General features: G+C 27.6%; 1 protein-coding gene across 10 annotated transcripts in view; it reads right to left on the bottom strand.

The window, feature by feature from the left end:
- Positions 1-13,295, bottom strand: part of LOC659510 (probable 3',5'-cyclic phosphodiesterase pde-5) — a 94,018-nt gene that overhangs the window by 35,643 nt on the left and 45,080 nt on the right. For all 10 annotated transcript variants that reach the window (XR_010333393.1, XR_010333397.1, XR_010333400.1 and 7 more), the window contains 2 exons: positions 9,654-9,963; positions 3,098-3,299 (listed from right to left, as the gene is read on the bottom strand). Coding sequence is in view for 4 of the 10 variants with exons in the window: in XM_064355577.1 (XP_064211647.1) it covers positions 3,098-3,299; positions 9,654-9,963 (512 nt within the window). In the remaining 6 variants the exon portion in view is untranslated. The remainder of the gene's footprint in view (positions 1-3,097; positions 3,300-9,653; positions 9,964-13,295) is intronic.

Below are 13,295 nucleotides of genomic sequence, written 5' to 3'. Positions count from 1 at the left end.
AAAACTGAATTATTTCGTAACTTTTTTCAAAAATAAATCGAAACTTTTCAACATTAAATTAAAAATTATGTAATTTTCACCTTTTCCGAGAGTCAGAACACCTCCTAAGCCTAAGAACCAATTTTTCCGAATTCGTTAAAACACATCCAAAAATTAAATTTAATTAAAAATAGATAGGAAAATATGTTGCTTTCTACGAGCTGTTTTGGTACATTTCACAACCAAAAACCGAAATTGAGTTAATTATTTATATAAATGTTTTTGCTTGAGATGCCTGAGATGAGAAGAAATGAGAAATCACAATATTTGGTCAAAAATAACATTAATTTTTATTTTATTACTGATTCAAAATAAACAGTGTTACTACATTTTATAACGGATGATAACAAAAGATTTATTATTAATAGAAGGCAACAAAAAAGTGCCTCTTGATTGTATTTTCTAGAAAATAAATTTGTCTTCCAATTCAATAGAGCGAAACAAAATTATGACAAGATTAGCAAAAATTATGCATAGGCAGATATAAATAAATAAATAAAAAATAAGTGAAAATATCTCTACAGTCTTTACAAGAAAACTTCCTCTAAAATAATCCTAAATAGATAAACATTAGTCTTATTATTCATTCGTGAAATTTTTTGACTAATAATTTATTTAATATAAAATACACAGAAAAATCATTAAACCGAAATTACAAAGCAGATCAGGTGCATAATTATATCGAGCGTTTTACCACATTTTTCAAATCAAAAATTATGCGAAATTTCCTCAAAAATTCTCCAAAATACAATGGACATAGTATATAGTAAACCTAAGCAGAACAAAAAATTGTCTAAAGAAATGTTTTGCCTGATTTATTAAATTAATATAAAATATAATATTTTCAGGTGTCTTAACATAGTACATTTACCAGAAAAACAAAGTGTTGGCAAAAATTTTCAGAAAAATTACTAAACCTAAACAAGTTTTGTTTTTTTTTCGAGCGTTTCACCTCATTTTCCAACTGAAATATTCGCCAAAAATTACCCAAAAAACATTCGAATTCGATCGAAAATTATGTTATTTTGTTTTTTTGTTGCCAACTATAACACGTTTTAAAATTAAACATTTAAGTTTTCTCGAGAAATTTTGTTAAACCGAAACGAGAAATCACAAAATTTGCAAAACTGCAACATTTGCCACAATGTTTCATTTTCTGTAAAAGGCAACAAAAAATTGCCTAAATTGCTTTACTAAAAAATACACCTGGCTAAATCTAACTTCGATTTCAGAAACGTGGAACAGAAAAAAATTTAAAGGTTCGTGAATTCTTTTTCGTGATTTATTTAATATAAAAGATAGTTGTTTGGTTGATTTAATGGTAGTTCGTTTTTCAAAAATAAACAGAAACATTAAATAAAAATTTTTGTAATTTATGCTTTTTTCAAGCGATTTATTTACAGTTACATTTTTCAACCAAAATGCAGATTAAGCTAATTACATAACTCAATTATTTCACAAATTTTCGTCAAAAATTACCCAAAAAACATCAAAATTGTTTCAAAACTGGTGTTCTTTTTGTTATTCTTCGCCCACTTCCAACACGCTTTTGAGTAAAACAGTGTTTTTAAAAAAAAATTGTTAAACCAAAACAAGAAGTAACAAAATCAATCTAAAAATCACAATATTTTTCCTTTTCTTAACGATTTAGTAAACTTGTGACTACATTTATTAAAAATCTTTTTATCAGCTTCTGTTTTAAAAATAATTACAATACTCTAGTTTTGACTCGAAAACTTACTAGAAAATAAAACTAACTTCAATTTCAAGCAGCACAGAAACTAGGTAAATATTTTTTGCCTGATATATTTAATATAAAATATATAACACACATAAAATATAATTGTATAATTAAGCAATTACCACATTTTTCTTTTCAACCAGAAACACAATTTAAGTTAATTATATGAAACTAAGTTATTTTATTAAATTAGAACTAAAACTCATCTAAAGATTGTGAATTTTTTTTCTGATTTATTTAACATGTTTTTTAGGTAGAGAAATTCTTCAATGAAATTTAATCAAAGCTTTCCCGACAATTTAAGAATGTTTTTAAGCTAATAACTCAGAGTTTTTATTAGATTTCACTAAAACAAATCACAAACTATTGGGTCTATAATATGATGTTGCCTTTTGAGCAAATTTTTCAACAAAATATGGAAGTTAAATTAATTTCATAAACTCAACACAAACAACAACCGACGAACAACAAAAAATAAACTGAAAATTGTCAAATTGAGTCAAACATTTGCTTTTTGTCTTCTTTGAGGTGTTAGTGTTTTGAGTGAAAAGTCAGATTTTTCGAAAAATTTGTTAAACTAAAATTAGATCAAAAATAACATTATCTTTTTTTATTAGTTTTAGTCCAAAACACAAAAGTAAAACAAAAATCCAGGAAAAAGTGCTTCTTATATTAGCTATTTCAAAAGTATAAAAATGCCAACGTCGAACTTTACCGAATTATTTTTTTAAATAGTATTGATAAAATCGTAAAATAGTTATTAATAATTATATCTTTCATTGAAAGTATAAATTACTTTAGCTATTATTTTTTTGAAGTGCATGAATAATTTATAACAGCTAATTTTGAGAGAAAATGCGACGTTGGCGTTTTTATAGTTTTGAAACAGCTAATACCTAGTTATAAATTTTTTAACCAGTTTTTTTCTTTTTGTTCAAAACCCAGACTGTCCCGAATTTTTCGAGACACATCTATCTATAATTCCGAACGCTTTAATTAAACTAAACCCGAAACAGAATTACATAACATCATAAGAATGTCGTTTCAGTGTTTCAGTCGAGCGTAAATAGAAATAGCACTTTCAGGACCAGCGAACAAAACAACTAAACTTTGTCTTTATAAAGCTCCACACGCGTTTATGTTTCAGTTACAAAGAAAATATCTTAAAACATTAAACCGGTCGCTTGTCCATTGTCTGCTATAGATAGTGTGTCCACTCATCGAAACTAACATTTTCTTATCGCCTGTGACCACGGCACATTTCTCTGACCCACTCAATTGTTTTTTTATCCCATTCTATGCGTCAACAAGACTTACATCGTTTGGTATTCCATCCGGAAAACGAGGATCTGCCTCGCCTCTGGAAAGTCTCACAGGTTCAAGAGTTTTGGCAACATACAATGGAACGCTGACTCCACTTTTTATTTTCTGTAACTTGGGCTCTCCATTTTCATTCTTGCACTCAATTCCTAAAAAGAGGGCTAAACTTTCGGGATCACCTTTATCCACCAGATACAACCTGTAAGAGAAGACGTTAAGATAATATTGATTTTTAAACAAGACGACAAAGTTTATTAAAATTGTATGGCCTGGGGGAAACTTTTCGCACAAAATATAATAAACAATGCGCCCCGCTGCTCTCTTTTAATATTCGGAGGTATTTAATAAAAATGCTAAGAAACACATTTTTTCAGATTAAAAATTAAGAGTGAGATATGTGCCCGAAATGGGCGTACAAAATTTAAAAACAAACTCTCAGCACATACAGGGTGACCCACGGATGTGTAATCAGTCTATAACTTTTTTATTATTTGAAATATTGCCATGCTGTTTTTACTGTCCGATAGACCGACTTAAAGTCCACAAACTAGAAGTATTATTATTATACACAGGGTGTTGTATACAGGGTGGTAAACCAAAATTACATTTTTTTAAATGGAACACCCTAGATATTTTTGCATAATTGTATTCTACACAAAAAAATAATAAAACTTTATGTAAACTATTATGAGTCTATCTCTTTTAGTTTCAGAATTATTCAACTTTTCATTATAAAAAAGACCAATTTTTGAAAAGTCACTGCAAAGTCGCCTATGAATATTTTTCAAAAAATTTGCAACAGAAAAACTTAGAATACGCTGTAGTTTTTTAGCAATAGTCAGCTGTTATTTGAAACATGCAGATAATGTACAGGGTGTTCCAAAACGCAAAAAGTTGAATAACTTATTTTTTCAAATGGAACACCATGTATTTTTTTACACGTACGATAGCATTTTTCATAAGCCTTTTAAAGATATGCGGTTTGTGTAGCAAATTTGAAATATTTTTTAGGTAAAAATTAGATTACTAATGTAATTAGTCACATTAGTGCATATCAAAAAATATATTACGATTTGAATTATCAGATGCTCTTGTTTCTTGTAATAAATTATTTTTTTTTAAATCTGAAAAAATAAATAAAATAAAAATAAATAGACAAAAATTAATTTGCTACGCAAACCCCATACCGTTAGAAAGCCTATCAAAAATGCTATCGATACAAAAAAATATAGTGTTAAATTAAAAAAAATTTAGTTAATCAACTTTTTGCATTTTGACACACCCTGTACATTATCTGTGCGTTATAACAAAAAGTTGACTGTATGCTAAAACTAAAAAGTACTCTGAGTTTTTCTGTTGGAAGTTTGCAGTAAAATATTCATAAGTGACTTTGCAGTGATTTTTCAAAAATTGGTCTTTTTGATAACGAAAAGTTGAATAATTTCAAAACGAAAAAAGATAGACCCATTATAGTTTATATAAAGTTACATTATTCCAATTATGCAAAAATATATAAGATGTTCCATTAAAAAAACATAAGTTTGGTTTACCATCTTGTATACAACACTCTGTACACAAAAAAAATTTTTAGTTTGTAGATTTTACATCGATCTATCGCATAATAAAAAACCAGTTTACCAATATTTCAATTACTAAAAAAGTTATAGACCGATTACACACCCCTGGGACACCCTGTATAATTATTATTTTTTATTAACACAACTTTGCCATCGAAAACTAGACTTTTTTATTTTTTTATTAATAATAAATGCACAATTGTAGCTGTTACGAGTGCCTGAAATAAATACAAGTAATACCCATTTTAATTTGTTGCCTTTGAGAATTTAATTTATTTGATAATTTATAGTTACAATCTTTAAAATTTCAACACAGACAGTCGTTTATCTGATGGCACACCCCTAGTTTTATTAGATTCGTTAATTATTCAGTGAATGTAGGTATACAAGAAAGTAGGTATGTTTTATACACCTTATCTCTAACACAATCGCTTAATTTAAAGCCCCGTTGTATTACAGAATCTGCCCAATTAACTAGAGAATGCGTTATTTCAGGAATGTCTAACGAACCAATTTTCTGTGAAAAAGATATGACGGAATCTCCAGATATTTTCATTATTTTTTAGTAATCAGTCTAAATAATAAAAAAATACAAATTTTATAAGCAATTTTTATTGCAATTCTGTGTCTTATTTCGGTTTTTCGTTACCGAAAGAACGAAAGGTGTAGTGTCAATTGGGCTCAAAGAAGTATTATTAAGTTAAACATTAGCAAACAAAAATCAATTCCCATTAAATTATTATTCTCCAATCTTCTGGATTTTTTAGAGTAATAGTAAATAATAACTAACTATTGTGAATAATAGATTCTCAATTCGTTACTTTCGTCTATTCAAGAAACCAGATGTGTACAATTTATCATAGTTTATTTTCTATATAATGGATTATATTCAGAGTTAAACAAAGTCGAGATCAAAAAATCTTTAGCAAATTTTTGAAAAATTACCACGCAAAAATAAATTTTTATTTTGCAAAAAAAAATTTCAAACCTCGAAAATTCGGCTAGGTTAATTAATTTACTTGTAGTTGTAAATATTTAAGTAACATACTCAAATTTTGCTTTAGTGCTTTAGATCAGTATTTGCACTGGTGTTTCATGTCGCAGATAAGCATAATTAATACTAATTCCGAGTATATCTGCAACTTGTTGCATTATATAACGGAACAAACACGTTAGCTGAGCTTTAATTAAATGATCAATGTTTTCGTGAGAAATCAGTTTAATTACAAGTAATAACTTCGAAGGTCAGGATAAAATAAACTTTGGCAAAACTCCAAAAAGGGTTTATGCTATCGTTACGAAGTATTGATATTTTACATAGTAAGGATACCATTTTTAGCAAAGTCCGAAAGGTTTAAAAGTGCTTTTTAAATTGCATTTTCTTCAAAATAATCAGAAGGAGGCTAAAAATTTCAATGATACAAAATGTAAAACAATTTCTTGAAAAATTAGCTTTATTTTGAAGTAAAAAAATCTTACAAATTTGTAATTTTTCTTAAAAATTAAACGGTAAATTCAAAATTTATAAATTTTTTTACTCCAAAATAAAGCTATTTTTTGGAAAATTGTTTTACATTATTATTCTCCACAATCATCTTTACCATAAATAAGAATAAACACTAAAGCTTTTAGCCTGTATTTGAAGACAAAGCAGTTCAAAGAGTGATCTTCACACCAATGTATTTTTGTGGAAAAGTTCCGAAATTTGAACTACTGAAAAAATTCTCTAAAAAGCTCTGAACTCGTATTTTGACAATTTTGAGACACCCTGTATAATTTATAATGCATAATTTTAAAAATTTTGTAAACTAGGATTAATGGTCGGTTTATAGAAGCGTCTTTATTTTAATCCGCAATTAAATGCGTGATTAACTAATCACGTGATCAAATTGAACAAATTCGATTGGTTCAATCGCATTGTTACCTTTTAACAACGTGTTGTTTTTGAAATGTGATGTTTCAGAATTTCTAGAAATGAAATTTTAATGTCACACTGTATTATCTACTTTGAATCAAAGTATAGAGCCCAAAAAGAAGATACCCTGATAAATAGGTTGGCAACCAGAAAATGAATCATGCTAAACATCTGAATAATTTTGGGGATATTTTGTTAAGTTATCACAACTTCTGCGAATATTATTTTTAATGTAATATCCCTTGGAAAACTTGTTGGATTAAAAAAATTCATAAAAACTTGCCTTGTTTCGCTTTAATACAAACATTTCCGAAGTAAAATCCAGTAAATACACTATTGATTATCAAAATTTTAGCTTAGTTTTTAAATTTTTACGAAATTTAGCTTATACATACATTATTACATTTAACAATCAAATTGTAGCAATAATTTTTTTTATTGGGAGAATGACACAAAGTAAAATGCACAAAAAACTCTAAAGGTTAAGGATGTTCATCCTTTATCTCTAAAATTTTGCCTTGTTACAAAGACAGTATCAAAAAAAAAAGTACAAAATGGACTTAGACAGATTCCCTGCATTTTACTTAAAAACTGTGGTCTTGATCAAAATTTTGAACTACAAATAATTTCCAAATAATAACTTTATCGAACGTACCAAAATAGTGCTTGTTTTATAATGAGATTTAAAGTTGACGTACACAGATTTTATTGTAGAAGTACATGATTTTGACAATTTGGTGCCTGAGACCTAATTTTATAGAAATTTTCAAACATCCACAATTTTGTGTTTTAAATTTTCTATTTGTTAAATTTAAATACCCACATATTAAACTGGTTTACAACGAAATCCTCCTTTAAATAATATTATATGCAGGATAAATATGAAGATTTTTAAACGTGCTAAAGCTCCTACTGCTATCACTTAGATTTTTTGAAAGATATTTCTAATTTTTAAACTTCAATATTTCTTGTGTATTGTATTACGTTATTGTATAATCCATTTAAATCGTATATGTATAAATATTTACTACCCAGTATATACCGGGTGCTAAAAACCGCCACACCAAGTCAATAGTAAAATAAAAATAGTAACAAAAAATAAGTATTAAGGTTAATTATAAATAACAAATTTAAAGGTCTTGATAAAAAAAACTAACATTCTCAAGCTCAAAACACCCTTGATTTGTGCATTTAACATAAAAGTAACAATTCTTAACTCTCACTTCGATTTATTTACCAAAAATCTTAGCGCAATATCGATAAATATGAAGTAGGGTTTTATCAATAAGATATATACTTTTGGTAATCTTACTATGAATGAGAGACGACACAATAGAACATAGTCAGATCATCGTCAAAAGCAATGATAGCAATTTTTCGTTGGTTGAAACTTCATTGGCAAATATGAAAAGAAAAAAAAGAAAAAAAAAGAAAAATGCTAAGCTAGTAATTACAATTTTTTATTGATTTTTGGTGTTTTGGAACATTAATTTGTTCAAAATGATTGTTGCAATCATTAAAAATATAGATACAGTTATAGTTTCAAGTAAAGTCAACGATTTATAGGTATAAAAAATCTATTACTTACAAAAAAGTTTATGTGATACTCTCCTCTCAGTCTTAGTCTGCCAACCCTTTTACCTCGTACAAATAAACTGATCAAAATAAGCTAAGGATATCATTGAATTTTAAAGAAAGTATGCAGGATTATAATATTTTTTCATCGTTTGGAGTTGTACTAGTTTAACATTTGGAAGTAAAAATTATTATCCTTAGCAACAACTTTTTAATCTTAAAATAATAAATAAATGAATAAAAAAATAAACGAAATAAAATTTTCAAAAACTGCACCGTACAAAAACTAAAGAAACCTGAAGAAAAATAACAATAAAAAACACAAAAACAAAAAAAAATAAATCAAGAAGAATCAAGAAGAGATTTTTTTTTAAGGAAATGACAGGAATTGTATAATTATTCCATTGTAGCAGAGTGGTCTTTCAAATATTGTTGTTTTAAACTTATTGCTAATGAATATGATTATGTAAATATTAAATTACCAATATCCCTAACTGTTTTCGATTAGTTTATTTCTTAAGAAAAATTGGTTAAAATAAAGTAAATTAGACTGCTTTTTATAACACTAGCGAAATTTCTAATAGGAAGTCAATTAATGAATCAACTTAAATAAAAAAATATGGCTAAAAATAAACATAAATAAACAATATATTACAACCTGTGATGTAAATACGATTTTTCGTATATTATAATCGTAAAAAATAAATCACATTATTTGTTGTTTTTTTTAAATTTAACCTTTTATTCCTTTTTTTATTGGTAATCTATTTTGCTTATTTAAAGCACGCAACAGCGTGTATAAATCCAACTTTCAAAAACGCGCGTTTTATCATTAACCCAAAAAACGGGAAGATAAATGGCAACTTTTTAAGAATTTTTTATCATAATGACAATCAATTCCATAACAATTCCATTACACTATTTCCAATTTTTTTAATATTTACATCAGAATTTAAGATTTCAAAGTGTACCAATACAAAAAAATAACGTAAAGTTTTCGTGGATAATTGGTCTTTAAAACACGCGTGATTTTTCGAACACGACGGCGTAGCCTCCATCCTCCATTTTATACTTTAATGTACTATTCTGGTAAGAGTGGCTCAAAATTATCTGAAATAAAGTAATTTGCTCGTAATTCGAAGAATTTTGACAAAATCTTTTGAAATGTGGAAAATGTGGGAACACTTTCACGCATTAATAAATTTGGTGATTTTCTTAAATGTCTGTGGCTTGTTGAGTCAAACTTCAATCAAACTTAAATTTGAATTAGATAGGTAAAATGTAAGTATAAGCACATTATTGTATTCGTTTTTCTTATACAAAGAATCCTAAGCGCATTTGTTCAAGGTATTAACAAAGAAGACGTGTTTTGCGCTTAAAAATCCCCCAAGAAGAATTAAAGTGAGAATCTCCAGTTGCGAAATCATTGATTTATGGGTGTTTGAAGCCTGTGGTGGCGCAAAATTAGAAAAAATCATTTACCTACCTAAACCCGTCTGCATTAACGGCAGAACAAATGCAGTTGGCCAATTCCCACAGGACGTGATCTTTCGTAGGCCTTAGTTGTAGGCTGTGAGTGAGATCCTGCAGCATCTGGCGTTTGTCGGCGTGTACACAAAACTTCCATCTCGAAAGACTGGTTTTCCGGCCGTTCCTGCTCGCACTTTCCGGTTTCTTTTTTAAACGTTGAGATTTACGTATGATCCACCTTTCCAGTTGCTCCACTTCAACCTCTTCCATAATGTAGCGCTCCAGGAAATCCGGATGGCTGATGAGGTAATCAGAAATTTGATCGCCTAGAAAAATCGAAGAAATTTCAAAGCTTTGCCGTTCACTTGCAGCTCTTTTGTATCATTTAATTAATCTCAGCGGGTTGAAAATTAATTTACTATTTGTGTTTCAGGTGTGTATCACACACATACGTACGTATCACAGGAAAATTTAATTATTGCAGTTCGGAAACTACGCTCAAAAGCCTTTAAAGGATCTAAACTAATTTGCTATCTCTTCCTAGCAAGTCCCAAAACTACTTTTTCACACAAAACAAGATTAAATCTTTCGGTTCAGATGAAACAAAGGTTAATTAAAATATTCAACTGCATTACGTGTTGAATACCATTGGTCGGCACGACCTCTTAACACATTTATTTATTGCTTGTATATCAGAACCAATAAAATGTACTTTTTATTACTGAAAGCCGTTAATGTCACAATAAATACTTACGGTGATTATAAAAAAAAACAAATAAACTTCAAACGTAGGCTGATAGGAGTTCGATTTGAATAATATGGAGAAATTTAATAAATAATAGTAAACCTATAAGTTAAAAATTTTATGGATTTCTGTAACACCATGTGTTTCATCGGTTCGAAATTTCGACTAATCATTTAACCAGTTCGTGAGCAACGCAGTTTATTGTTGCGAATAGGCTAAATTGTATCTAAGACAAATTGCTCTTCTGGCAGTAGTTATTTGACACACGCAGCAGGAATACTGTTGAGGCACAATATGTCTACACCCACTAGTAATCAAATATTAAAATAAAATTTTCTTTGTAGATTTCGTATCAAGTTGTTAAATACACATTTTAACAGAGATAGTGTACCGAATATAACTTTACTTATTTTATTAAGTGTTATTTTGTTGTCTTAGGTGACAAAGTCTGAAAAGATTCTCTACCGTTTGGAAAAGTAGTAAAATACAAAAGCACAATCATTGTAAAGAGCAGATGATACTTAACAAAAGTGTGTAAATTAGGTTGCTAGTGGAATTTTATTATGATAATGGAAAAAAATTTTGCTACATTTTCTACTTTTCTACTTTCTACTTTTCTACTTTCTACTTTTCTACTTTTCTACTTTTCTACTTTTCTACTTTTCTACTTTTCTACTTTTCTACTTTTCTACTTTTCTACTTTTCTACTTTTTCTACTTGATCTGTGAACAGATTAATGATAAAGCCCGAATAATTAACAAAATTAAGAGGAAATAGTTCGAATAGATTTTGATAAACAAAAACAAACAACAAAAATAGAAAACAGAAAAAATAGTATAGATTGCACTCGTTTTATTTTTAAGACTTAATTGTGACACTCCTTCGTCATGTTCTAAAACCATTCGTGCCACAATAGAACGTTTTCTAAAACTCGTATAATAATATATTAGCTGTTTCAAAACTATAAAAACGCCAACGTCGCATTTTACCAAATTATTTTGTTAAGCAAGGTTGATAAAAATGTAAGATAGTTATTAATAATGAGATCTCTTATTGAAAGTATAAATTACACTATAGCTTTTATTTTTTTGAAGTGCACCAAAAATTTATAACAGCAAATTTTGAGAGAAAATGCTACGTTGGCGTTTTTTTATAGTTTTTAAACAGCTATTACTATTAGATTACACTTTCAGTAAATGAAAGTATAGGAAGTGTATAACAACTGAAAAATGAAATAAGTATTTTTGGGTGACTCCAGAGATATCACAGAATTATAAAATTATAGGTAGGTCATTGTCAATAATTTAAAAATTTTTTCGAAGTATAGTTGGCTGTGACTGCACGCTGGATATGAAAAAAAGTATTCAAAAGTTCTAACTTTTTGTGTATTTTAAGAATTAAAATATAAATAAAAATGCCAACGTCACATTCTGCTAAATTATTTTTTTAAATAATGTTGATAAACATGTAAAATACTTATTTATCATTTAATCTCTCATCAAAACTGTAAATTATATTAGCTGTGAACTTTTTTAAGTGCATGAATAAGTTATAACAACTAACTTTTAGAAAAACTGCGACATTGGCATATCTATAGTTTTGAAATCGCTTATAGTGACTTAAAAGTTTTAGCCTAAAACTTCTTAAAAATATTCAGTTTTTGGAAAGCAACTTTGTTATATTTTTTTATTTTTGAAACACTTATCTCAAAGAAGGAGCCTCAAAAGTTTAGAAGACTATAAGAATAACTTTATTAATAAAGAAGTTTTACTAATAAACTAAAACTCTAACTTAAAAATAAGTGCGTACCACGTGTTAAAACATATTGAATAAAAATTTGAATATAAACTTAACATTGTCTGGGTGCTTTTTTGTGATACGTATGTTGTTTGTTTATATAACATCACTACAATAAAATGCGCGATTATTTATATGAATTACATATTTTCGATGCGGAATTTTAAGTCCATCAAATTTGTGATAACCTTTGATAACTTTTTTACGTTTTCTGTAGAAATGTGGTTCATTCGAAAAAAAATAACATAGCTCCGTATGTAAAATGTTAATTCTGATTTGACGCCTTAAAAACAGGGCTGTTTTTGTAGTAAATAATCAAAGTTCAAAGATCACCTTAAAAATCACCAAAAACAATGATAGCATTAAATTTATGTCTGAACCAGAGCATTTAGTACATGAAGAAAGATTGAAAATCACCCAAAATCTAACAAGGTACATTATCTCTGTAAATTGTTAATTTTTTATTATTTTCGACCAAATGTGGTGTTCTGTTCTAGTTTAATAAAAGCAGGAAGAAAAACTCTATTTTTGGTCTAAAAACGTGTTTAAATCCTCAAAAATAATAACATTTTTGACATAATTCTGTGATTTATTAGCTTACTTTTAAAAAAATTTTGCGCAACAATTGAGTTTTTGCTCAATAATAAAATAATAATATATTTTATATATATATATATATATATATATATATATATATATATATATATATATATATCAATTTATATATATATCAATAAACGTGTTTAAATCCTCAAAAATAATAACATTTTTGACATAATTCAGTGATTTATTGGCTTACTTTTAAAAAAATTTTGCGCAACAATTGAGTTATTGCTCAATAAATTAAATTTGTTGATTTTTTAAATCTAGTTTAATAAAAAGAAAAAGAAAAACTTGATTTTTTTCTAAAACCGTGTTTAAATCCTCAATACTTGCAAAACTAATCTCTTTTAGATATAATTCTGTGATTTGTTGGCTCCCTTTTTAAACATATTTTTGGTTTTTGTTTTTTGGTCTAAAAACGTGTTTAAATTTTCAGAACTCGTAAAAATAATGTCATTTTTGACATAATTCTGTGATTTGTTGGCTTACATTTAAGCAATTTTGCACAACAAT

The sequence above is a fragment of the Tribolium castaneum genome, chromosome 1 (genome assembly GCF_031307605.1).
Source record: "Tribolium castaneum strain GA2 chromosome 1, icTriCast1.1, whole genome shotgun sequence".
In the NCBI taxonomy this organism is placed as follows: domain Eukaryota; kingdom Metazoa; phylum Arthropoda; class Insecta; order Coleoptera; family Tenebrionidae; genus Tribolium; species Tribolium castaneum.
This window is presented reverse-complemented; position numbering and strand designations above follow the sequence as displayed.